Raw genomic sequence first — 26,558 nt, forward strand, 5'->3', positions numbered from 1 at the left:
GAAACCACCACTGCCTACTTGGGACCTTAACTTCGTGTTGGAAAAACTAACACTGCCTCCCTCTGAGCCAGCAGCATCTGCAGAACTACAGTTCCTCTCTTGGAAGACTGCCTTCCTTCTGGCCATAACCTCAGCAAGAAGAGTATCTGAGTTACAGGCCCTCATGGCAGTACAGCCATTTCTTATTTTTCATCAAGACAGAGTCTCATTGAGAACCAATCCTTCATTTATGCCAAAGGTGGTATCTAGGGTCTCATTAAACAAAGCTATTCACCTGCCTACCTTCTTTCCAAATCCACAAAACAAAGGGGAAAAGCTTCTGCACACCCTGGACATACACAGACAGTTGCGCTACTATTTAGACAGAACTAAAAATTACAGAAAAACTGACCAGTTGTTTGTAGCATATGCTGCTGGTGCACAAGGAAAAGCAATTTCAAAACAGACAATTTCAAAATGGATAGGGAATTGCATTCGTTTCTGTTACTCCTTTCATGGAAAAACTGTGCCAGCTAACATTAGGCCTCATTCGACCAGAGCCACAGCCACCGACACAGCCTTCTTAAGAGGGGTGGCTACCAAGGACATTTTAGAAGCTGCTACATGGAGCTCCGTGCATACATTTTCCAAGCATTACAACTTACCTTTATATTCCAGATCCAGAGCAGGCTTTGCTACAGCAGTCCTACAGGGCATTTTAGCTACACCATCCTTTACATAGATCCTCCACCCCCAGATTGGCTATGGTATTCTACCCATATGTGATGACTGCAGATGCATCCTTGAAGGACATAGTACAGTTTTGTACCTACCATAAATGTAGATGTCCGATAGGTATGCATCTGCAGTCAGGTTTACCCTCCCTCCTTCCCCTCTGTGGTATTTCTTGGGTACATTCCCCTCTCATAGCTAGCTGGGGTTATCTATTATGGTGTATTTGTTTTTATATATGTATATATTTTTGTGCTTGTTTGGAATTTATTGCATTTCTCCAAATTTAGCCTTCCTTAGAGGGCACCTGGCATCTGGGGCAAGAAAAACTGAGGAAGATGGCGTCGGCTGACGCTTTTATACCCCAGGTGCTCTAACGTCGGGGAAGGGGCGACATCAGCCGACGCCAGACCCAGACTTTGGAATCCGGCCGACCGAAGGGCTGCCTGAGGCAGGACAACCCATATGTGATGACTGCAGATGCATACCTATCGGACATCTACATTTATGGTAGGTACAAAACTGTACTTTTTGCCTTACCTCAAACTCAGGTTCTTCTTGTGGATTTGTCAGATTTCCCTGAATCCCCAGCCTGTCTTTTCAGGTTCCTGTCCTCTCTTAGGACCTGTATACCTGTGTACAGTTGCTTTGGAACAGGGTTGGGAAGCTTCTTTCAAAGGCATCAGTGTAAACGGAGTTTGTTTATTCCAGCAACAAGAAGACCATATCAGCATCAAAGAGATGAGTCATTTGATTTCATCTGGAAACTACTTCCCACTGAACTCCTATCTCTTTCCTCAATAACACTTTTTAAACAGAAACTAAAACTATTTCTTAGTGCTCATTGGTTATGCCCTTGTACTAACCCTGACTAACTTTTTTTACTTTATACCTATGTATACTTTTCACCTAATACTAAACTGTACTAACTACTGACTTCTCCTTAGTGATCCATATAAACCATGTTTTGCAATTTAATTCCATGTATATATGTATAAAATAAACAACTTTTTGTATATTACCTTTACTATTTGTATTATGCTCACCATTAGTTTTGTACTTTTTTAATAACAGCTGCATCAAGTTTGTACTGCTACAACAGTATTGGACTTTTTTAATAACAGCTGCGTCAAGCTTGAACTGTTGCAACATTTATAGTATATTGTGTATATGTGTTGGAGCTTTTCTTCCCAGGCCTCTACTGAAAATGGACATGTATCCAGTTAGACTAGCCCGGGCAGCAAATGTAAAATAAAATAAATAAATAAATTTTAGGTTTTCATGCTTTTCACTTCCTTTGGGTCCCAGGTCTTTTAAGAATCTTTACAGACAACACCATGGTCATGAGGTACATAAGCAAGAGGGCACAAAATCATACCTTCTTTGCAGACCGGCTGTTCAGGTTTGGGATTTTGTAATTTGCATGATCTGACCCTTCAGGGAGTTTACATTCCTTCAGAGCACAATCTAGTGGCAGACAGTCCTAGTGGGTCCAGGGGTGACTGTCATGAATGGTTGCTTCATGAGAGGTTTTCCTGGACATTGTCCATCAGTGGGGGTACACCCCAAGCAGATCTTTTTGCCAACCCTCTAAACAGGCAACTTCCCAGATTGTGTTCCAGAGTGACAAATCCTCTGGCTTGGACAGTGAATATAACATCTTTTTTCTGGAAGGGGATGTTTCTGTATACCTACCCCCCCTTCCATTTTTACCAAGAGTCCTACACAAGATCATGTGGGACAGGCCCAAAATCTTGGTGGTGACTCACTTTTGGCCCAGACAGCACTGGTTCCCCTTCTCTTTTATCAGGCCAGGTACAATCATCACGTTACTTACAGGTTGGATCTTCTCACATAGGACAAGGTTTCTCTCACTCACTCAACCCCTCATCTTCATCATCAACCCCCTTGTCCCATTTTTCCCCATGGGCTGGGTTGTGGCGTTAACAGTCATCATCTCTCTCGATTCAGTGCTACTCTCCTGCGTTCTTTGACACTCATGCGACTTTCACAGATCTTCTCTCACACCGTCCATCCACTTCTTTGCTAGATCCCCTCATTTTCTTTTACCTTTTTCCTGCCTGTTCCAAATCTTCTTCACTAGATTGTCTTCTACCTTTTCTGCACGTGCCTGAACCACCATAATCTGTTCTCTTTGATCTTTTCTCAATTTGAACTACTTTGGCTTCTGCTCTTATGTCCTCATTTCTTCATCTATCCCACAGTGTGAATCTGCCTCAGGCACTTCACCTCTTCATTTCCATCACCACTGGCTTCCTCATCTGCTCTGCCTTTAGTGCCCATGTTTCTGTACCATGCAGTAGTACTGGTCACATTACTGTTTTGTACACCTTACTTTTCAGTTTCTTTGGCATTCGTCTGTCATTCACTATACTTGACAGTCTATATCAGGTGACTGCAGCCCACCTGATTCTAGCTTTGACCTCTTCATTCAGACTTCCCTTATCCTCCACCACCCCTCCAAGATACTTGAAGCTGTTAACCTGTTCCACTCTCTTCCCTTCTATTTCAATTCTCAGCTTCTTCTGATTTCCCCAGTTTGATGTCATTACCTCTGTCTTATCTGTAGTTTCGTACCATGTGCCTTCAGTTTAGCATTCCATTTCATTCCCCTATCCTTTGCTGAAGCTATTGCTCAGAGCCTGCCTGTAATGCCACATTGTCTACATACAGCAACTTTGTTGACTTGTCTCCTCCTACCTGTTTGCTAATATAGTCTGTTGCTAATATGAACAGCAGTGAGTTCAGAGCTGAACCCTGATGTACACCCACTCCCAAGGGAACCCCTTTGTGAGACCGAACACTGTTTGGAATTGAGTCATTGGGTCCTTGTACATAATCTACACTAATTCTCCGAATGTGTCTGGACCTAAACTTTCATATGACTCTTTGGGTGGTAGAATTTTGATTCCTGTTAAATACCAATTCTCTGAGGACATACTTCAAGTTTTGCAGGAAGCCAAAATCCCACTACTAGAAAGTATTATGTACTAAGTAGAAGAGATTTTCTATTTGGTGTCGCAGACTTGAACAGGACCCTCTTTCTGTGGGTATCCATCCTGTATTTTCTTATTTGTTTAAGCAGCTCAGCTGTGGCCCGACATCTGCTAAAGCTCATATGTCAGTCATCTCTCACTTCTAGATTTGAAATCAAAAGATTTCTGAAAAGTGTCCTTTGTATTAGGTGCCAAAGAAAGCCTTTACCTCCTTCTTAGGACCTTAATTTTGTTCTTGAAAGTTGACTCAGCTACCATTTAAGCCTACAGTTTCTTCTTTGCAGCTCTGTACTTGGAAAACTGTTTTGTTGGTAGCTCTTCTGTCAAGAGGTTTTTTGAACTTCTGGCAGTCTTGGCAGCCCCCCCCCCATACACACACACACACACACACACACACACACACACACACACACCACCACCTTTTTTTTTTTTTTTTTTTTACAGAGACAGAAATAGAGTTTCTGTTCTTACTAATCCTTCATTTAGTTAATGATTTGTCATTGAATCAGACTATTCTTCTTCCTTCTTTTTTCTTTTCTCAACAGAGTGATGATGAGAGGATTATACTTACCCAAGATTTGCATAGACAAAGCAGATATTAACTGGATAAATCTAAGGATATCAGAAAATTTGAGCAGTTTTTTGTTTCGTTCCATCCAAAGAAATTCAGTTTAGTTGCTTCTAAGAAAACCATTTCCTCTTGGATTTCTAAGGCTATTTCTTTTTCCTATATTTTCCATGATGAGCAGCCTTCTTTTCTGCTCATGCTCATTCAACCATATCTTACACAACTGTACTTTCTTCCTGCATAAAATGGTTCATTCTGAAGTGTAGAATTCTTCTGACAGAAGGGTTGCTTTCTGAGGTTCAAAGTTTATGCTGTGGAAAGTATTACTTTCTGAGGTTAGGGTTCTCACTGCAGAAAGTATTGCTTTCGTATTTGCTGAAAAATATGTTGCTTACTGAGCTTAAAGCTCTTGCCATAGAAAGCATTTCTTTTGAAGTTGGAATTTTTGCTGTGGAAGATGTTGCTCTCTGAGGTTAGAGTTTTTGCTGTGATTGATGTTACTTTTTGAGTCTTTCAGTATTCCCGTCTAACATGGCATATCTTGTACATCAACAGATTGGGTGGAAGCCTGGAAGCCATTTGCACCCATGTGACAGGAAGCTATTAGGGTCTGGAAATGGGCCATCAAGACTTGCCACTTCTTGATTGCTAGTCTCTTTCCCAGGGAATTCCCTACCGGATACCGCAGCTATTGTTTATTTGTGCCCTATAGATAGTTTCTGAGCCAGTCAGTAGCCAGGAAGCTTTTCCATCTTTGTTTCAAGCAACAGTGCGACCTATTCACACCTCCATCCAACAGCAAATTTCACAACTGCTTTCCCAAAATCCCCTGAGGCCTCATTCCATAGATGCTCACATCTATATATGGCCTTCTAGAATCCTCTATACTTCCTCTGTTTTCTCTAATGATGCGATTTATTCAGAAAGCCACACTTTTCAGGGCCAGGGTCATCTTCATTGATCCCTTCTGGCTTCACCAGACTTCGTTCCCCATGTCTCAGTCTTACTAAAAAAGTTCTTGTTCCTGCTTTTTTCAGCATGCTAATGATTCACACTTCAGGCAAACCCAATGCAGACCTTTACTCTCACTACTGACAGTATGGCTGGTTCATTTCCACTGAGAGGAGGTAAACAAGATTTTTTTTTCAAACAGAGTAAACAAATAATTTCTTCTTCACAGAGGCCTTCCATTCAGGAGACTTCTAGAGATGAGTGGACTCAGTTTTCCATACGATGATCCAGCAAGGATTTTGATCACTTTTCAGCTCCAATCCCTTCCTTTGTAGACTGCTTTTCTGAAATGCTTGATTCTGGCCTAATTTACTGTAGCATTAAAATCTATGTAGATGCCATTCTAGAACAGACTCTTCTGTTGCTTCTCTAAAATTTGCAAAGCTTTTCCATCTTTCCACAATTTAGACACCCATTTAGGATACATTTCTACCTTTGGATATTTATTTCATATTTTGAAAGAATAGCATTTCTCCCTTTGAAACTGTTGCCTATACATAGTTTCTGCATTTAGAGTTCCATACTTACAATTCTGCAAAAACTGGGGTCCATTTAAATCCTTCCTATGTGCCAAAATCTGCTACAGAAGCAAACATAAACTTAGCTGTAAACCTGCCTGTCTTTCTTTCTGGCATATCTTCTTTTCTTTATGAATATCCACAAGCAACTCAGGTTCTATGTAGCTAGAACCCAGTCCTTCTGCATATGTGATCAGCTGTTTATTTCCTTTGCAAGGCACAGACTGGGCCAAAATATTTCTAAGTTCACTCTTTCTAGATGGTTAGCCAGATGCATTTCTGTCATACAAAACATGGTAAGACCTTGACCTTAATTCCTGTGGCCACTACTGATTGTTCTGGGGAATAATAGCATGTTCTAGAATGTGACTGCATTATGAATCTGGCTGCCACTTCTTTCCTTAATTCTTCCCTAGGTTATATCTGCGAACCTGCAGCCTGGGCTTCCAGTAATGCCTATAAAAGGCACCATGTCCTGGACATACTCTTCAGTTCAGGCCACTGTTATCTACTGTGTGCTCCCATGAGGGTGTCCAGGCAGATTAGCGAGAAACTCTGTCTAGATGGTTACTGATGATGGAGCTTTTCATACCAGATGTGAAAGTTGTGCACTTACCATGACAGACCTGTAAGAAGGCCCTGTTAAAGTTCACAAATAAATAAAGAGTTTTACCTTTTAGTCTCAGCCAAGAATAATACTTCAGGATGTGTACAGTGCTTGTTTATTCCATTAACAACGCCGGGAGATTGCCTACTAAAATTTTCAGATCAGTCTCAAAGAATAAAGAGAAAATTTTAATTTATATATTATATAATATATAGTAAATATTGTGGGAAGAAATAGCCAGAGAATTGTTATGGCTAGGGTTGTGAAGGCCCTAGGGCCGATAGCCTAGCACCAACCTAAGAACCTATTCACCTATATACTTTTTCTTATCAATTTCATACATGCAAACTCTGACATTACATTTCTTTTAGCAAATCATTAAAATTTTAAATATTTTTTGTCCAATATTTTATGTCCTAGTGATCCTTGCTTAGAGTTTCATGTGAACACTTCACAAATATGCCTTTTTAAAACATAGACCACCTGTGCTTAAGATTTATTGGTCTTCAACTTTGTAACATTCAGCAGCAGTACATACTATCTCACAGACATCCTTGCAAAGACTCATCCCCCAACCTGATTAGGCCAGATCATGCTGTTGATTAATCTGGTTTCCACAGATACCTGACTCTTCAAACAATAACATAACATCCCTTAATTCTTTCAGCACTTACTTTGCCTTCAATTATCTGTCATTACAGAGAGAATGCAATTGTAAGATGCTTGAAATATAAAGCTACTACTTAAGTGGAACTATACCTTGCATAATCATGCATCTGATTTTCAGTTTTCCTTTGACATAAACATAAGAGTAAACATGAGACATAATAACTTTCCATAACATCCCATACTCTGTAAAATACCATCCCTATCTTAAACGTCCCTGGTCTTGAGTTTAATTTCCTTCTCTATTCTGCCTTTTATCTTCTTTGTTCAGTTCTGTGACTGAAGATGAAGGGAGACAAACATGTATGGCACATTATGGAAAGGGAAGGGGTAACTTGGAAACTTTTTACCTGCTGAGCAGTTCTGCTGTTGTGGTTTCATTCCTACTGGTTACATAACCTGGACCTTTTTCTTGCAGATCTGTCATTATGATCAGTACATAATTTTTGTTTACAAAAGTTAACATTTTATGCCATGTTTCTTATTCTGTGATGTTTCACTTCACAATTTGTGTTGTAAAGATACAGAAGGGGTCAGTTATTTATGGTGATCATCTTTTTTTAGTACATTCCACATATTTTATGTCTTCATCTGTTGCTAAAGGTGAACCTGTTATTTCAACAGTTGTTTTGTTTTTGCATGCATAAAGAGTTCTTGGATTTGCTGATAAAATGTGTTTAACATTCGCAGGACGACTTTGCTCAGAACAAAGAGTTCATCACTCTCGTTGTTTACAAAAATGATGGAAAGAAAGTTTACTATCCAAGTAGGTATTACTTAGGTGCATTTACCTTTAATGTGTAAAATGTTTTGCAAACCAAATGTATCCTAATATATGTAAATACACATCACTATCACCAAACCAGTAGGTACTACCTCTACCTTTGTTACTGATTTGTACTGACCTTAATGTGCATAAGCAAATCTTCTACACCTTTGTGTCCTTGTGTCTTTACTTAGTATTTCTTGGAATAATGTTATGTCTTGCTTCACTGATTTTTTTTTTCATTTTTATTATTGTAAAATTACTTAAGACAGTAAAGATCAGAACTGTCTGTGGAAATCATAGACTAAGTAAGTGACTGTTCAGGGAGTGGTAGCTTTTCCCATGATTAAACCTCCATGTTTGCCAGTAGAGCCTTTATTGCCATACAAGTGTACTTTATGGCACCAGGTACCTTTTAGGGAGCTGTGCTGCATTGCAGAAGCCATGCATAGTGCTGGTTATGCCCTCTTTGGTTTTGGGGAATTAAATCTGCTGTTATTCATGCAGCAGCAGCATAATATCAGGAATTATTGAGCATTCCTGAAGCACTTGCCATGAACTATCCAAACTGTTTCCAGAAAGGCACTGAAAAATCCCTGTAACTAAACTGATAAAGAGCTACTCATACCATGGTAATCATGGGTGTAGGAAGAGTGCTGATTCCCATAGATTCAGCATGTGGCAAAATACATTGGCTAAGCTTCTGATGATGTCTTTATCCACTCTGTTGTGAGCCGTATCTCATCCTCCATTAAGATGTGGTAATTCAAGAACTGTCTGTAGCACTTCCTTGCCCTAGATTTGCAAGGATGTCCAACTCTGCCACCACTAGTGGTTATTAACACCAATAGATATTGCTGAACCCATACTGCTGCAACTTTGAGCATGACAGAAAAAAAGCAGTGCTGGAAATTTTTTTCTTTCCTGTAGAATTAAATGCCCAGGATGTTGCTGAAAGTGTGCACACAGGATAAGTTTACTTACCTTGCTGATAGTAATGATTTTCAAACTATACTCTGGCTCTCAGGTGCTGAGATCATCTTGTAGTAGTAAGGATTCTAGACCAGGCCATTTCTTTGCCTGTGTAGAAGTTGAAAGAATCAAAGAAGGTGATATTCCCATCTCCTACCTGCATCCTAGGGTTTCAGCACTTCCCAGCTTCCAGTAAGTCGACTGGAGGTTGTGACCAGCCTCTTGAATCATCCAGCCATGGGTTGTAAAAATATTGGACGAAAGACTCCTATCTCAGGGCCTGGCCCTGGCAGAGCAGAGTTCATAGAGTTTCCATTTGCCAGGGCCCCTTCCTTTGGTGTCTAAGCATTTAACAGATGTCCAGTGTTTGTTTAGTGTCTATCAGGACCTAGACTTGCTGCTTCAGAGTCCACTGTGAAGTCAGTGTTATGCTTTACACAAGATGTTCTGTGCCTAAGCACTATGCTTGGTCAATGTGCAGTCAGAGGTGAGATGCTTGTTATCTAGCATTCACCACAATCTTATGCTTACCATTTCCAGATTCTGAGCTTTCACACGTGCCTGCAGCTGAATTGCCTAACTTCCTCCCTCAGAGAGTCCTGTAATGACTCAGAGGAGTCCTGAGGCATTGCCAATAAGAATGGCAATGACAATAAGTACTGAATCCCCTTTATCCCCCATGTAGCCACTCAAGGTTAATGAGGTACCATGTAGACTTTCCTTATGCCACACCTCCCCCAAGAAACGTCTGAAGAGAATTTTTGGGAAAGAAGCTTGAAGAGCCTTTGGTCAGCCACTCCATAAGAAAGTTATTAGATGTTCCTCTGTGGCAGCTTGGAGACACTGAATCTGGTTCTTTGAGTTGGAAGATCCCCATACTAAGTACACTATTGCTGTTGTATTATCCCTTTAGTACAGTATTGGTCCCTGCAACCACAGGACTTCACCATTCAAATCTGTAGGGGGTAAGAGAATATACTCATCTGTTGTGTAGGCCATGTTGTGGCTCAGAGCCCTCAGCTGTTTATCTCATTTGTCCAGATTCCATTCCAAGAAGTGAATCTAACTGGAATGTAACAAAACCTAGAAAAACAAAGAAACAACACATGTGACCACCGCACATGATTTATATAAGTAAAATGCAAGTTCAGTGCTTTTGTCCCAGATATACATACAGGACTTTTTCAAATCACAAAATCCTAATATTATATTATTTAAATACACTTTCCATCACATGACTAGAAAAACAAATCACTCAATCAGATTCAAATATTCTGTTAAATATTAACATTGAGCCATATTAAATATTCAAGAGCACATAAGTATGTCTAAAAAATCTACCTACACTCCATTTTGACAATGGAGCAAATAAGACATATAATAATAATAGTAATGATAATAATAATAATAATAATAATAATAATAATAATAATAATAATAGGGATAAATTGGGAACCTTTAAGTGTGATAGATGTTCCCAATGTAAATTCATTTTTCACGGTAATGAAGTTAAGGTAAATCAGAGGGAACTGATTGAGATATGCATATCTAAAAGGGTGGTATATCGGGCAGTTTGTCAACTATGTCCTAGATGTTATATAGGAAAAAGAGAAACAACATTGAGAGATGGTGAATAAGCACATTTGTGACATTCAAAAAGTTACTGGAAAAATGCTTTATATGAACATATTAAAATTTGTTTATTTTACATTAATTTTCCTTTTTTTACTGGGGATATCCAACTGGGCCAGTGGCTGTTTTTCACTGGATGCCCAGGGAGTTCATAGGAATTCTTAAGGGACACAAGTTTAAGTTTTTTGCTTTGGATAAAAAAAAAAAAAAAAAAAAAAAAACAGAAGTGGGTATGGATTGATCATATGGAGGCCTGGGAGTTATTTTGGCAGTTGAAATTAAGAGAAGCATACAACCCAGGATTAAATGAAAATATTTCAATAAAGTATATTTTAAAGATTAAATCATTTACGATTCGATTCATTATTAATTAGGAATACTTTTTATTCACATTTATGCTCTATAGGATGCTTTTATTTAACAGATCTGATGTTTTTCAACATGCTATTGATTTTATAAATATAATATACTTTTTAAGTTTTTATTTTATTTATATATTATATATGTATTTTTATGGGAGTGTAGGTAGATTTTTTAGATATACTTCTTAGACTGCTTATGTGCTTTTGAATATTTAATATGGTTCAATGCTAATATTTAACAGACTGTATGAATCTGATCGACTGATGAGTGTTTCTAGTCATGTCATGTTATGGAGGATGTATTTAAATTATTTGATATTAGTATTTTATGCTCTGAAGAAATCCTGTATGAGGTGGTACTGAAAAGTTCTAAGCCCAACCAAGAAGGGAATGATGCGGAGCGGACCCATGAAACTTACAAGTTATTCAACAAATTCTCCCCGAAGTTCAACACACTTGGCACATCGTGCCTCAAGTTTCTGTAATTCTGCCAAAAACAGTCTAGGTCTGGTCTCTGAAATACTGCTTCACTGCTGCCGTCACCTCCAAATCACTCAAAATTTGCCACCCTTTCAAACTCTTTTTTTAAGGTTTGGAAACAGGAAATAGTCAGATGGAACAAGATCTGGTGAGTAGGATGGATGGGGTCTATACACTCAAACCTCAGTTTCATCAAAACATCCATCGTTTTGCCAGTTTTGTGAACAGGTGCATTGCTTTGCAAAAAGAGAACTCCTTTTCACAGCTTCCCTCTCCTTTTTTTCTTTCAGTGCCTCTTTTAATCAGCATAGCAAGTTACAGTAGTATTTTGCGTTAACTGTTTGGCCCCTTGGAAGATAATCAATCATTGCAACACTGTCCAGATCCCAAAACACCTTTTTTTGTTTTTACCTTTCTTGCTAACTTTTGGGTCTTTAACTTCTTTGGCCTTGGAGAACCTGAGTGTTGCCATTGCATGGACTGTTGCTTTGTTTTAGGATCATAGTGGTGTAACCATGTTTCATCAGCAGTAACTAGTTGTTCCCAAAAGGTGGCACCAGCTTGATGAAAATGCCTCAAAATCAACTTGGAAGTGTCCACTGGATGTCTTTTCTCATCAGCATTCAAACATTTTTGCACCCACTCTGCTTCTAGCTTTTGCACACCCAGCTGCTCATGGATTATAAATAGGTTCATAGGTTGGAACTGGGCTATCTGCCCGAAGGCATATATTAGCCCAGCCATGTTGTGCGGTATTCACCGCCCCTTTAGTAGTTCCCTAGACCCTTGTACTAGCAGCTAATACCCTTGGCCCCCTATCTAGTAGTGCTGTTGGTGTGAACTTTCTGTTACCCATCCACTCTTCAAGGTTCCTCTTGAAGAGTGATAGTGAGGGGCTCTGTCTTATGTAGATCGGGACCCTGTTCCATAGTAAGGGAAGTCTCTGTGAAGGGAATCTATCCCTCCAGCATGTTCTATTCATTGTTGTGTTGAAGTTTATATCCCTAGAGCGTGTAGCTCGAGTAGATTTGGTTTTGCTAAGATGGAGCATGTTCAACAATTCTGGGTTGGACATGGCTCTGTACGTTAGACAGAGATCGCCTCTGAGAAAGCGGTATGCAACAGAGAACAGTCTTAGCTTTTTCAATCGTGCTGCATAGGTGAACTGTTTGAGGCCAGTAATCCTCTTGGTTAGGTACCTCTGTGGTCTCTCCAGCTGCTGGAGATGTCTAGCCAGGTACATTCCAATTGGTGCATTGTACTCAATAATGGGTCTGATGAGGGAAGAGTAGAGGGGCACCATTATATCCTTAGATCTTGATGCGAACCCTTTTGTGATCAGATGGGTCACATAGAAGGAATTTCTAACCACTTTGGCAACATGGTTATCAAAGGAAAGCTGACTATCTACTTGGGTCCCTAGATCCCTTATTTCTTCTTCAGATTTCAGGGGATTACCTTCTATGTTGTAGTTTGCGGTTTGCGGGTACTCTGTTTTTTCCAAAGGGGATTACTACGCATTTTTTTTGCATTTAGCTTGAGACCATGGCTTTGACACCATGCATCAGTCTCATTTAGGCCCTTCTGGAGGATCTCCATGTCGGCCGGAGACTCTATTATAGCACCCAGTTTGCAGTCGTCCGCAAACTTAGTCAGCCACAGCCCTTCCGTGCTTGCCTGTACTTCTGAGAAGTATATGCCAAACAGGAGGGGCCCCAGGACAGATCCCTGAGGCACACCACTCGTTACTGGTCTGGATTTGGACATAGATCCCGCTACTCTTACTTTATGGGATCTGTCTGAGAGCCAGTTTGCGATCCATCTTGTGATGTAAGGGTTTATGCCCAGGCTGGTGAGTTTATCAATAATACCTGAATGGGGAATGGTGTCAAATGCTTTAGCAAGGTCAAGGTAAGCCATGTGTACCTCCTTTCCCTTATCTATAGCCTGAGTAACTGTCTCAAAGAAGTCCACCGGGTTCAGGAGGCATGATCTGCCCTTGACAAAGCCGAACTGTGTGGGGTCCAGCGACTGGAGGTTCCCAATCTCTCCATTTATGAGTTCCATAATGATTTGCTCCATAGCTTACAGATCAGACTGGTCAGACTTATTGGTCGGTAGTTCTCAGGGTCAGTTGCGGCCCCACCCTTGTGTAGCGGGACCACCGTTGCTGTGCGCCATTCTATGGGCACATATCCTGTGGAGGGGCTGAGACTGAACAGGGTATTAAGATGCGGGGTTAATTCCTTTTGGAGCTCGCGTATGACACAGCCTGGGACACCATCAGGTCCCATGGAGGCAGTGTTTTTAGCTTTAGATAGAGTCTTGTTAACCAACGTATCAGTAATAATTGGACTTGCACAATCCCCTGGAATGGTAATAGGCCCTGTAGGTGGTCAGGGAGGGGAGAAATTTGCACTGAACCTGTCAGCCAAGATGTTGGCAATGTCAGAAGGGTCAGTGTATTTTGTTCCATTTTGTACTAGCTCAGAGCAGACCTGAGCATTGACATTTAGGTTTTTGACGTAGCCATAGAAGGCCTTATGGTTATCCTTGGCATCCTTGGCAAATTTCTTTTCAAAATTAGCTTTAGTTGACTTGATGAGGGCCCTCAATTTCTTACTAATGCTGATCATGGATGATTTTTCTACTTGAGATTTGGCCTTTTATTGTAAAGTTTGCTAATGGCCGGGGTCCACCAGACTGGTTTCTTCTTGCTTGAGGAAGGAGTCTTGGTTTTATTTGGGATAGGATGGTCCATGCAATCCTGAAGATGCATATAGATTGCCTTGGTGTAGGATTCCGAATCCTGGATATCATTATCCTTCTGCAAGGGAATAGTGAGGCTTTCCACTTCGGATGCAAGTAGTTTGAAGTTTGCTTTGGAAAGGTTTTTGACTATGGTTTCTTTGACTGGGGGAGGTGGAGGGGTGAGGATGTCCAGGGTTATCAGTTTGTGGTCGGATCTGACCAAGGAGGGAGTGATAACGGGTGTGGTACAATGGGCGCCCATATTTGTGATGATTAAATCCAATGTGTTGTTCCCTCTAGTGGGGGAATATACTAGTTGTTCAAGGGCATTTGAATTTATAAATTCTATGAATCGCTAAGCATAGGAGTTGGAACATTGGTAGTTCGCCCAGTCTATACCAGGGTAGTTGAAATCACCCAAGATTATGGTGTTGGGTAGGACCTTTATATTTTCCAATGTCTTAAGGAATGAAGAGTGAGCATCTTGGGACATGGCTACGACTTGAAATGTGGTTTTGCCTGCTGATAGTTGCACATGGATGATCTCTGGGGCATCATGCTCCGCTACTAACCTGGAGATATGGGTATCGTTGATGAATATGGTTACACCTCCGCCCTTTGTACTGCGATCCGGTAACTGAGGCAGGAAGGTATGATATGAATTGTAACCTGGCAGTGCTGGGGTGCTCTCTTGAGCCTTGAAACAGGTTTCCGTCACTGCACAAACATCGATTTTCTCCATGCTGAGGAGAGCCTTGAGTGTGTGCATTTTGAGGTTGAGACTTCTGGCGTTGAGTAGCATTACCCTTAGTTTATGGTGGTTGGTTTGTCCTTTGAGCCTTGCCTAAAAAAGGCACTATGGGGATGGCAAGAGCCTTGGCCAGTATTCGAAAACCTAGGGGTGACAGGTGCAACCCATCTCTGGCAAAATAGCGAGCCTTGTCTGTCATGTCATCCCAGGCAGACAGACACTGGATTCCCTTAGAATGACACCAGAAGCTTAGCCAATTGTTGAAATTGATCATTTTGTCTTTGTATTGTGGTATCATTCTAGGTGAAGGTACTATGCTACTCAAGGTCAGGGTCATACCAGCTTGGGGTACATGACCAGAGAGCTCCTCAATGTCTCTTTTCATGTAGTCCAGGGAGGTACAATCTTAGATCATTCACACCAACATGTACAATGACAGCGTCATACTTGTACTTGTTCTGGAGTGACCTAAGTGCCTGTGTTATGTGGCGGATCCGAGCACCCGACAGGCAGCTGACAGTAACCTTCTCCTTGTTCAGCCTGGTGAGAGGAACATCCATGTGCCTTACTATAGAATCCAACACATTCCCTGGATATCTGTAGTGTCTCAGCAATTGTTTTATCCAATATTCGCCGATCTGCCAAAATCAGGTCATGGACTTGATCAACAGTTTCAGGAGTTGACACCGTTTGAGGCCTCCCAGACCTTGCTGCATCTCCAGTCTTGAAATCTCCACTCTGAAATTTGCACACCACTTCTTCAAAGTTGAGTAAGAAGGGCACTTTTCACTGTTTGCATCATGCATTCATAGATTTCCTTTGGAGTTTTCTTCTGCAATAGCAGGAACTTCACGGCTCCACACCTTTCATTGAGATGGTTCAATCGATGGTCTGAAACAATGTCAAAAGATAGCATTACAATTCTGAAAATTGGCATTTTACAAAATTAAAAAAAACTCTCTTTTCAGCTACAGATGCAAAATAACTTTCAGAATTTAGAAAGTTGGTCAGGCTTAGAACTTTTCAGTATATTTGGACAAAAAGGCTAAATTTGTGTTTTATGTTAATAAATTATGCGTGGTGGCCACTTGTGTTTCTTTCCAGGTTTCATTCCATCTTTTATGTCAGGCTCTGAAAGTGGTGACACTGTATCTAAGAAGCTGGGCTACCACATGACCCACTGTAATTTCATCTGTGCAAATGTTTTGGCCAGTGCTTTAGTCAGAGTTTTGGGCCTCACAAACTGTTATAGCTGAGACTGCTTCCCCTCAAAGAAGAGCTCAATAAGAGCATTATTGGTGTCCACTTTAAGGGGGAAATGCTATTCTGTCAGTCTACCCAAGATGTCATCCTTAAAATGAAAAGATCATCACTCTGGTGGGTCCTTATGATTACCTTCCCTTTTCTTATTCTTGCTGTTTCTATCCCAGCCAGTCTCAGATAAGGAAGAAGCTTTTTCATCATCCAAAGGGAAGGATTGAAGTGTCATACAGTTTTTCTCTCCATTAAAGGCTAAGTTATCCAAAACAAAAACATCAGAAGCTGTTCTTCATCAGTCCTGACTTCATTCGGAGTTTGTGACTGTGTTGGAGTCACATTTTTAGTTTGTAGTGACTAGAAGAACCATTACAAAGGACCAGTGGAGACACCTGATCCTGGCCGTAAGCAGTGCCAGGCAACACATCTGGCATATGTGATTTTAAATTATTTTTCATTGGTGTGTGTGATTACAAATGAGTTTCCTGCGATAGCTCATGCCTTTGTTGCCACAGGATATTTGGATGTTGATATTGAAAATGATGGGTGACTTTTGGCACATTTTTCAGAGGATCCACATGAAATTTATTCAGTTTATTCGTGGTCGGATCCAGTATAAAGTAATGTCATCTGGGCTGCAGTGCTCCGAGTCTTGAACAAGGTGTTGGCCAAATACTTGCAGAAAGATATCCATGTGTTCTTAATCTGTACAGCTGGATCCTGGTAGCGCTTGTGCATGTACTGCTCAGAAGCATCCCAGAATTACGTAGCCATTTTGGCTGCAGTCTGTGCCAGTCACCATAAATTGTGAAAATCCCTGTCTGACTCCTATTTAGAAGATTGTCATAAGGCTGGACACTGTCTAGTATTGGTTGTTGTTGCTCTTGAAAAGGGTTCCAATTAATCATAGCTTTGACCATCTGAGTGAGGGCTTTTTGGAGGCCTGTACCTGATTTATTTTTTTTCTGGGTTTAATAGGCTGCACACTGCTTCTTCTTTATTGAATTATCACTTGTGACATAGGCAAATTTACATTAGATAATCAAACTATATTAACATAACAAACATTATACTTCACATATATTGCTATATACCATATAACCTAAGCAACATTCTGATGTTGTTTTGAGCACCTTAGACTCTGGGTGTAGCAGTGGAATGAGTGGACTGCTAGGTGTCATTTATTCTGCATCCCTTTCTACAACCAAGCCACTGCAGTCTGTGATAGTGGACTCTATCTGCATGTCAAGGTGCCTGCCTAGGCTACCGCAGTGTACATGAAATTTGGTCTCTTCAAACATTGAGTTTCACTTCAACTTGTTTGGCATAAGAGTGGTCTTTCTGGCTGTGGAGGCCTTGGACACAAAACTGTTTCTGGTCTTGGCCTCTTCTGATCAGACAGATCTTTTGTTATAGTACCTAAGCAAGCAAAGGGGCACAAGGGTTTCTTTTTTTGAAGGGACATAATGTTCTTCTGGCAGATTACCACTGATAAAGACATCAGTCTTTCAACAATTCACATTCTTGAGGAAATTAATAAGGTGACAAACTCTATGAGACTCTTCCCCTGGAATTGGATATTTAGAAGCCTTGCCTGGTGTATGACCTTCTGAAGTAAGCACCCAGTAATTTACTTATTTGTCTCTTGGAAGCACATTCCTCCTTCTTCTCCTGAGTATAGTGAGGCAAAGGGAAGAGGGGGTAATGGTAGGCATGTTCTCCATCCTGTGGCACTGATGGATCCAGCATGCATTCCTGCAATCCCACCTGATTCTATGTCTTATCTCAAAGGTGAATGAAAAAACACCAAAACTCATTCTTGTTGCTTCTTATTTCTGAGAAATTGTATGATTTTAGTCTCTTAAGTCTCTGGCATTACCCTGTCTTTAGGAAGAATGTAGAAGCCTGGCTTCTGTTGTAGATCACTGATCCCAGTAAATTTGCTGTCCAGTGTCTCTGAGGTCATTGAGAGGTGGACTTTTAACAGGATGACCTATGTCTGCATGGGGGAAATTCTTAGTTTGGGTAGAATGATAGCTAATACTGTATCAGCTGGTTAACTTTTACATGATCCTTACCTTTATCAAACACCTGTATTATGTGAGCCTTGGGTATTCCATGGTCAAAGAGAATACCGTAGCTATTTCTGGATGCTATGAACTTAACAAATGCAGGTTTGTGGCCTAGCAATGGTTAGTGAAGCAGTTCTTTAAATCAGTGTTTCATCCACCATCTGTGCCTACAGGCTCAGCAGTATTGAAGATTGCTTTTTGGATAATGCTGATTATGATGGCCCTCACCTCTATATGTAGGGAGCCATATGTGGTATTTCAGAAGAAATTAACTTTACTTAGGATAAATCCATAAGCCCAGTGGTTATTTTCAAATGGTCCCTGAATTGGGTACATTCTTCATGTGGTTTTCTTTGTGAGATCAAACCAGAGAAGAACAAGCACTTCACATTCAGTGTATTCATTGATAGCTCAGGCAAATGCATGAATTTAGTTAGACAAACCAGTAATTTGATGGTTTCACTACAGAGGAGGGAAGAGTTCACAGATGCAAAACATATATTATTCAACCAAAATGACAAATTCAATTCAGTTTAGCATCAGCCAACCAAACACCGTTTGGAAAAAAAAGTTTGGTTCACTAAAGGAGTGTCTGCCTCCAATATGTATTTCAAAACTGTCTTTATGCCAGATATTTCAAACATGATCACTTGGCATTCAGTACACACCTTTATTAAACATTGTTGTATCAACAGTGGCTTTATGAGCTTGACCTTCTTTGATAAGTCAGTGCTGCAGGGCTCAACATTCTGAGCTCCATTTTATTGTTTTAGCTGAGGAACCATCAGAAAACGTCCTTTATTTTAGATATAATAGATACATTCTTATTGTAGCATTTGATTTATAAAAGGAGTGGTGATGTGTGCCCTTCTTGCATCCCTCTAGGGATGGATATCTCCTCAGTCTAGCCTCCTTTGTTGAAATCCAAGTCATATATGTAACTGTGGGTTGCCTTCAGATGCTCGAAATACTGAAATGTCGAATTTCAGTATTTCGAGCCCAAGAAGCCGAATCCACATAATAGCGAAAGTTTAGAAGCACGAAATTCAAAACCACGAATACCAGAGGATTTGAATTTCGCACTTCTAAAGTTCCTCTATGGTCATGTATTCAGGTAAGAGTATGTGTGTGTGTTAATGGGTTTGGGTAGGGGCTGTGGTGTGTGTCAGTGTGTTTTGTTGCTGTGATGTGTGTGTGTGATGAGAAAGTAGCTTGTGTGGTAGTGTTTTGTGTGTGTTTGTATGTAGTGCAAACTCGGAGTGAGAATATTTAAGTAGGAGGGTGTGGGGGCGCAGTAGTAGAGTGATTGTGTGTGTTTGTGTGGTGGATGGTGTGTTTGTGTTTGTAGTAAAACCATGAAATTCAAAACTTCCGGTATTCAAGGTTTTGAATTTCGCGGTTTTTACTTTTCGTTGTTTTGTGGATTCAACTTCTTGGGCTCGAGATACTGAAATTTGAGATTTCAGTATTTCGAGCTTCTGAAGTGAATCCGTAACTGTACATTACTCATTAACAGTGTAGGCATTCATCCTCATTGTTATGTTTTGATTTGTTCAGATGGGCTCACTGGTGGCTAGGGTGATGAACTTGCAGATGCAGGACATGAAGTCCACATGCATGTGACATCACAACTTGTGCTGGAATGAGTGCAGATTTGTTGAAGGTATGAAGTCAACCAAGGAGCATGCTCTTTATATATAATTTATTACAGTATGACTGTATCTGCTATTTATGTGTGTAACTGTAATAGTTAAAGTTTCTTGTTTGCTTGCACTGTTTGTGTATCCTAAGGTGGGTAGGGGATGTTACAAATGGAAACACATGTCACTGAATTATTGACTCTTAAAGACTGGACACGATTGTCATTTTAAAAGGCATATGGTAACCTGTCATTTTTTTATTTATATATTTATTTGGATTTTGTTTATTGGGTTTCCCTTCATAACTCGACTTATTATTCATTTGGCCTGAGTCAAAAAAAACCTTCAAGTTGGAAGAATGGAGTTTCAGTGAAAACAATGTCATTACAAAATTGAAGAGATGGAAAATACAATAGTGGCCATAGTATGAGGCACAAAAAGGAATGATCATATCATTACATGATAATGATTCTTATGTTGATTTTTTTTTTTTTTGGCTTAAACAAAAACACATATTCTAGAGCCACAGCTGCAGTCCTCATTTAAGTGTTTCAATTAGACCTAGCATGACTTGACAAAAGTTAAGAATAAAAGATCAAAACTGTTGGTAGACTTGTCAAACACAAAAAAAAGTCAGAACTATAAGACGAGTAACTTAGAGGCATTCCTGTGATTGGAAAATATGTAATCTGTACTATGACAGAAACTTGCTCTGATAAAACTGTTATTCCACTTATTCCAGGATTCACTATCTTTCATTTGTACAAGCCCAGTGGAATGAGTAGCAATGCCTCATTATTTACTGGAACTACATCTATGTTAAGTTTATAACAAAAAGACTGGAATCACAACTCATACTTTAGCAATTATAGTAGTGAAGTCTCAATGTTAACAGCCTTGATTGTGTTAAGTAAAAACATGAAAACTTCCTAACAGGGCTTCTAGAGATAAAAATTTGAATAGATAGTTTCAGTTACTGTGATTCTGCAAGTTGCTAAACCGCAAACATGTTCTGAACAATGTGGAGAAATAATACAAAACCCCGTTTAGTGAATCAACATGTTAGACATCATTCTAATAGACTTTAGGAGCCATTATTTATCGCTTGTGGCCAGTGTATTATTACTGGACATAAATTGTGATACCATACTGTTTAATTTAAAAATTAGAAACAAAGCACTTTATAAAGTGTCATCCTTTCTTAGGTTATCCCAATGATAACAGTTCTGGAACAAATAATTTCCTTTCCTTCCTCATGATCCAGTTTAAACTGACCAGGAGGCTAAAAAATGTATAAGATTATTCAGCATTGCATTCAAAACTTTATACCAGGAAGATACAAATGTATAAGACTTTTCAAAAACAACCCCCCTCACCTACTAGAATTGTAAAAGTAATAACTTCCATTGTACCATAGCAGTGGTCATGCATATATTTGAAAAACAATCTAACCTGTGTTAAATCCAGACTAACTAAGGAAAAAACTTTCCAAACTTGTGAAAACAGTTAGATCTAATTCAGGGTAATTCCTTAGAAATAGATCAGTCCAGGAATCTCATGTTCCCTCTGTCTGCAAAAACTCAGACATTATCCCTCTACACAAATGATAAAATTCAATTAGACCTATAGCAATCTTATCCCCACTCTCCAAAATATATTTCAAAACCAATTGGTAAACTATCTCATGCATGAAGAACTTCTGTCCCTCACACACAGTGGTTTTCATCCTTCTCATAGTACTAACACTGCACTTCTAACCTATGTAGATACTGTCAGTAAAGCTAGAGATAACAGCAAATTAGTCTCCTCCTTATTTCTAGACTTCTCTAAAGCCTTCACACCATTTGTCACAGCAAACTTCAGTTGACCTCATTAGATCTCTCTCAGCCCACCCCTCTGTGGTTCAGAAGCTACCTATCCAATAGACATTAGTCAGTAAAATGGCACTCCACCCTCTCTCTATACCTCCCAATCACCAACAGTGTACCACAAGGGTCTGTCCTTGGTCCCCTCCTCTTTAACGTTCTCAACACCCTCCACATATCCACTCCCTAATACAGTGCACAGACGACTCCAGTCTCATTTGCATATCTGGCAACTTGGTACACTGCCAAAAAATTACTCAGGAAGCTTTAACAGGTACTGAAGTATGGCTTTGTAATTCGCAACTCATTCTCAACCCTTAAAAAACGTAAGTACTACTTTTCCCTCCAGTCCCCTCTTGTGAAGTCCTTTCTCTTGATAATACAATCATTGAAGTAATTTCTCATAGCAATTTAGTAGATGACAATCTTAAATTTGACCTGCATATACAAAATTGCATAAAAAAACTAGGGATGCTTTACAGAGCCAAAAAATATTCTCACCAACACAAGTAATACTGCACTTGCTACTGCTTATCTCCTCCCTACACTTCTTTATAGTGCCCCCATCCTCAAGAACCTCTAAGCATCACAAAAAAATTAAAACGTAAACAATGCTATAACTAAGTTGTCAAATTTGCAGCAAATACCCCTTTCAGAAACCACCACTGTATAGCACTAAAGTGCCTAAATTGGTTAGATCTACCCCTCAACTAACCTATACACAGCTTCTTACCACCTATAAAATTATCCAGCATCCATCTGCTTGTCCAGCACTAAATAGCATTCTACACAACTATTTCTCTCCCTGCCTCTCTCTCTAAATGTACCATAAGTCTGCTTTTCTCTTACTTCATATTGGAATTCTTGTTTGGGTTGTACTAACTTACCTTTAATTTTTTTATAAACTGACTAACATTTCTCTAAATATTAAATAGTTGTCATATACCTTGTATGTATTCTTAACTAGTGTTTTCATATTTTGTATAATTTGGTATAATTATTTAAATTGTAGATTTTTTGTATTATTTTTGAAGATTGTAAAATTATTGTTCTTAAAATGTTTTGTAATGCTTTGGAGATATTGTCCCCAGGCCTCCGCTGAAAATGGCATCCTTCACAATCAGACTTTCCCTGTAATCAAATGGCAATAAATAGATAAATAAATTATAAAATGAGCATTGTCCAACAGTGAAGACAGCAACAAGGGCCTTTGTAAATATGGGAAAAAACTAAACAGTATGCATAAAAAATGTGGTGCACTATCCATACATAGTGAAATTTTTTTTTTCAGCCACATTTAACAGATACGCTGATAAGCAGGTTCAGCACCAGTTTAAAGAAACTGAGGGATACACCTGTGTTTCCAGCATGGACAGAATGTAAAGCACTTCATATAACTTCAGACTTGAGAATAACTGTGACAAGCAAAGGACACTAATCCTTTGGACACAGAAAATATCCCAGGCAGATTCCTTTACTATATCACTGGTAAACTAATTAAGCAATTGCATGATGTAATAAATAAATTCCTGGTGATTATCTGTTTTATGGATGAGCCATGGAGTTCTGGCAGTCTTACTGAAAATGTGAGCTGCACCTTCCATCATAAGTGAGAGATATGAAAAACAAACATTCAGTGCAGTTTTGTGGTCTTGAAGGATAAAATCTCGAATTTAGCCTAGACGCCCTGATGTCAGATAGTGATGTGGGTGGTAGAGAAGCTAGGGCAGGAGGGTTGGAGTGAGTGGACGTTGCTGGCTCACCCATCTTCATCTGTGCTAATGCTTATGCCAATCTTGTTGTATATAGATGGGAAAAAGAAAACATTTTTAATGACCCCAGGTTCAGCAACGTGGTCCTATACAGGCGATTTGTAGATGACGTCCTTCTATTGTGGAATGGTGACGTTGATACCCTGAATGACTTTATTGCCTTCATGAATACTACCACATCTTTTTTTAGATTCACATTTGAATATTCCAATCTAAACATTAATTTTCTAGACATCACCATCATGAAAAGTACTAATAATGATTTGACCACTACACTCTATAGAAAATCCTGTTGGAGGAACGGGATTCTTCATTATGATAGCTTACATCCACGTCACATTTTTCAAAATATTGTTAAGAACCAGATGAATAGGATACTAAGAATATGTAGTGACGAATCAGATGCACTACAACTAATTGATTCCCAGAAAAAGTGGTTTATAGATAGAGGATATCCTATAAAATTAATAAACGACATAACTGAATCCTTACTTGAGAATCCAACAACTCGAAGAAAATTAACCAAACCATATAATAAAAAGAAAAAGATGATGATTCAAAATATTGAATATGATATTAAATATACTAGTGATGTGCAACATTTAACCAAAATTGTGAAAGGGAACTGGAAAATTTTATTAACAGACCCAACACTTTTGGAATTGCTTGGAGAGAAACCTGTCTTCAGATATAACAATTGCATGAACCTGAAAAGGCTGCTATGCAAAGAGAAATTAGTTGCAGCACCTGTTGATATTAGGGCCCAAATAAAGACAGGCACCTTTGCCTGTGGTAAATGCTCACTTTGTAGATATGTAAACAGGACAGGGAATTTTAACATCTTAGGGGTCGAATTTAATTTTAAACCCACTTTTTATGCAGATTGTAATACCCGAAATGTGGTTTACCTAGCTACCTGCAATCAATGTAACGGCTATTACGTGGGTATGACATCACGAAGATTTAGAGACCGAATATATAATCATGTATATGATATACGAAGAAATAGTCCCACCAATGCATTGGCCGTACATTGTAATACTTATTCTCAACACAACTTTGTATTTCAGATTTTGCAAGTAGTAAATCCTAATAGAAGAGAAGGTAACCATATGAACACTTTGGAAACATTTGAACTCAGATGGATTCTGAGATTAAAAGCACATATACCTCCCGGTTTGAACACTATGATTAATATTCGGCCTGCCCTATTGGGCCCTACATGAGACATCACTCATTAGTTTACTACCATATTGTAATATCTTGTGAGCAGGTGTTTTGTCTTGCTCTATGTCAGGCTTATGTTTAGAATATCATTGGTTATTTTCATTTTATTTTATTTTATTTTTCACTCACATATTGTTTTTATCTTTGTTTAGTGATACGCTCAATTTTGGATTCTGTTAGATTTCTGATGAATATGTCCTATGCTATCTTGTAGTTTCAAAAATTGATGTTCATATTAATATTCATCATAAGATGTTTCCATTAACATTTTCCTACATATATAATACTGGAAATTAATTTATGATAGAGATATGAAAAATGGGGACTGATTAGAGGACGACGATCCAGCCAGACACAGAGATATATAATTTCTGTGTTTTTATACATATATAAATAACATTCATTCTTAGTATTCTAGCTTCGGCCTTTATAAAATGAAATTAAGTTGATTTCTTTCAACGTTTATTTTACTTTTTATAATATCTTATGCATTCATCTTGTCATAATATTATATTTTGTTTCCGCAATTTTGGGATGGACATATGGAAACTATATCGGGAAATAAGTGCTTGCGTTTTGAATTTGAAATGTATTGTATAGTGGCTGGATAGTAAAATAAGGATTCTTCCACATGGGTCTAAGTGTTTTTTAAACCCAGTGGTCGCAGTTTGAATATACTAGTTATGGATATAATATATATCCTTGGACTATAATATTCATGTTATTTGTTAACATCATCATATATACTAATTTATTAATTCTGCGAAGTCATAGCTGCCACTTTAGGTGTTCGCTTTGATTTTCCTGTTTATTCATGCTTTGTATATATAGTTCATCAAATAATATTGTTAAAAAACTTATATTATCTTAAAAATCAATTACATATATATATAAAAATAGTTAAAAATAGTTAAAACAGGGCTGCTTATATGTTTATAAAATGATGTAATAATGATAGGCAACTTTTTGCATCTTAGTGCACTTTTTTTCTCAGTTTTTCAGCTTCGGCTTTTAGTAGTACAATTATAATCAATTAATCATTGCAACATGGTTTTTGTTTTAATGTAAAAAATTTTTAGTGGAAGATTATCCCTCTGAATTTTATTATATACTGCGCTTTTGAAGCTACAGGGTCATACGGCTTTCTAGTCGAATTGACTGATATAACAAATAGCAGAAATATGCGTTTTTCTGTGTTATCATTACTTACTAATCGTGATGTGTGACGACTAGCTACTAATAAGGGCTTCTCCCCATATATGGGCAGAACTTCCTTGAGAACTAACGTAGGAGTCTGACTGCATTAATCATAGATGTTAATATATACCTTGATTTAAATCACATATGCGATACAATATACGCACAATGAAGGTTATAGATTTTTTAAAAAATGTTACTATATGATATGTATAGGCTTCCGTTTCAGTAAGCACTAGCATATCACTGTTATTTTGATTAATTATCTTAATTGTTTCTGTTTTAATTACAAATTGATTGAATAATTGGTAATGTTTCTTTGCTATATAAATGGCTGAAATTTTAGTAAAATTGTAACCTGATGAAGCGCATTTTATTGCGTGAATGCGCTTGTTCTCATTAATAAAAGGATTTATAACTTCTTCCTCGTGGTGGTTTCGAGTAAAATTTTATCCCAGGCAGATTCCTTTACTATATCACTGGTAAACTAATTAAGCAATTGCATGATGTAATAAATAAATTCCTGGTGATTATCTGTTTTATGGATGAGCCATGGAGTTCTGGCAGTCTTACTGAAAATGTGAGCTGCACCTTCCATCATAAGTGAGAGATATGAAAAACAAACATTCAGTGCAGTTTTGTGGTCTTGAAGGATAAAATCTCGAATTTAGCCTAGACGCCCTGATGTCAGATAGTGATGTGGGTGGTAGAGAAGC

The 26,558-nt window shown here is 38.8% G+C and overlaps 1 protein-coding gene across 1 annotated transcript in view; it reads left to right on the forward strand.

Annotated features, from left to right (window-relative positions):
- The window catches only part of CAPN7 (calpain 7), a 1,011,285-nt gene that overhangs the window by 820,393 nt on the left and 164,334 nt on the right, over positions 1 to 26,558 (forward strand). The window contains exon 16 of the mRNA XM_044064001.1: positions 7,789 to 7,864. Within this exon, the coding sequence (XP_043919936.1) occupies positions 7,789 to 7,864 (76 nt within the window). The remainder of the gene's footprint in view (positions 1 to 7,788; positions 7,865 to 26,558) is intronic.

Source organism: Protopterus annectens, chromosome 2.part2 (genome assembly GCF_019279795.1).
Source record: "Protopterus annectens isolate FY-2018-M chromosome 2.part2, PAN1.0, whole genome shotgun sequence".
In the NCBI taxonomy this organism is placed as follows: Eukaryota; Metazoa; Chordata; order Ceratodontiformes; family Protopteridae; genus Protopterus; species Protopterus annectens.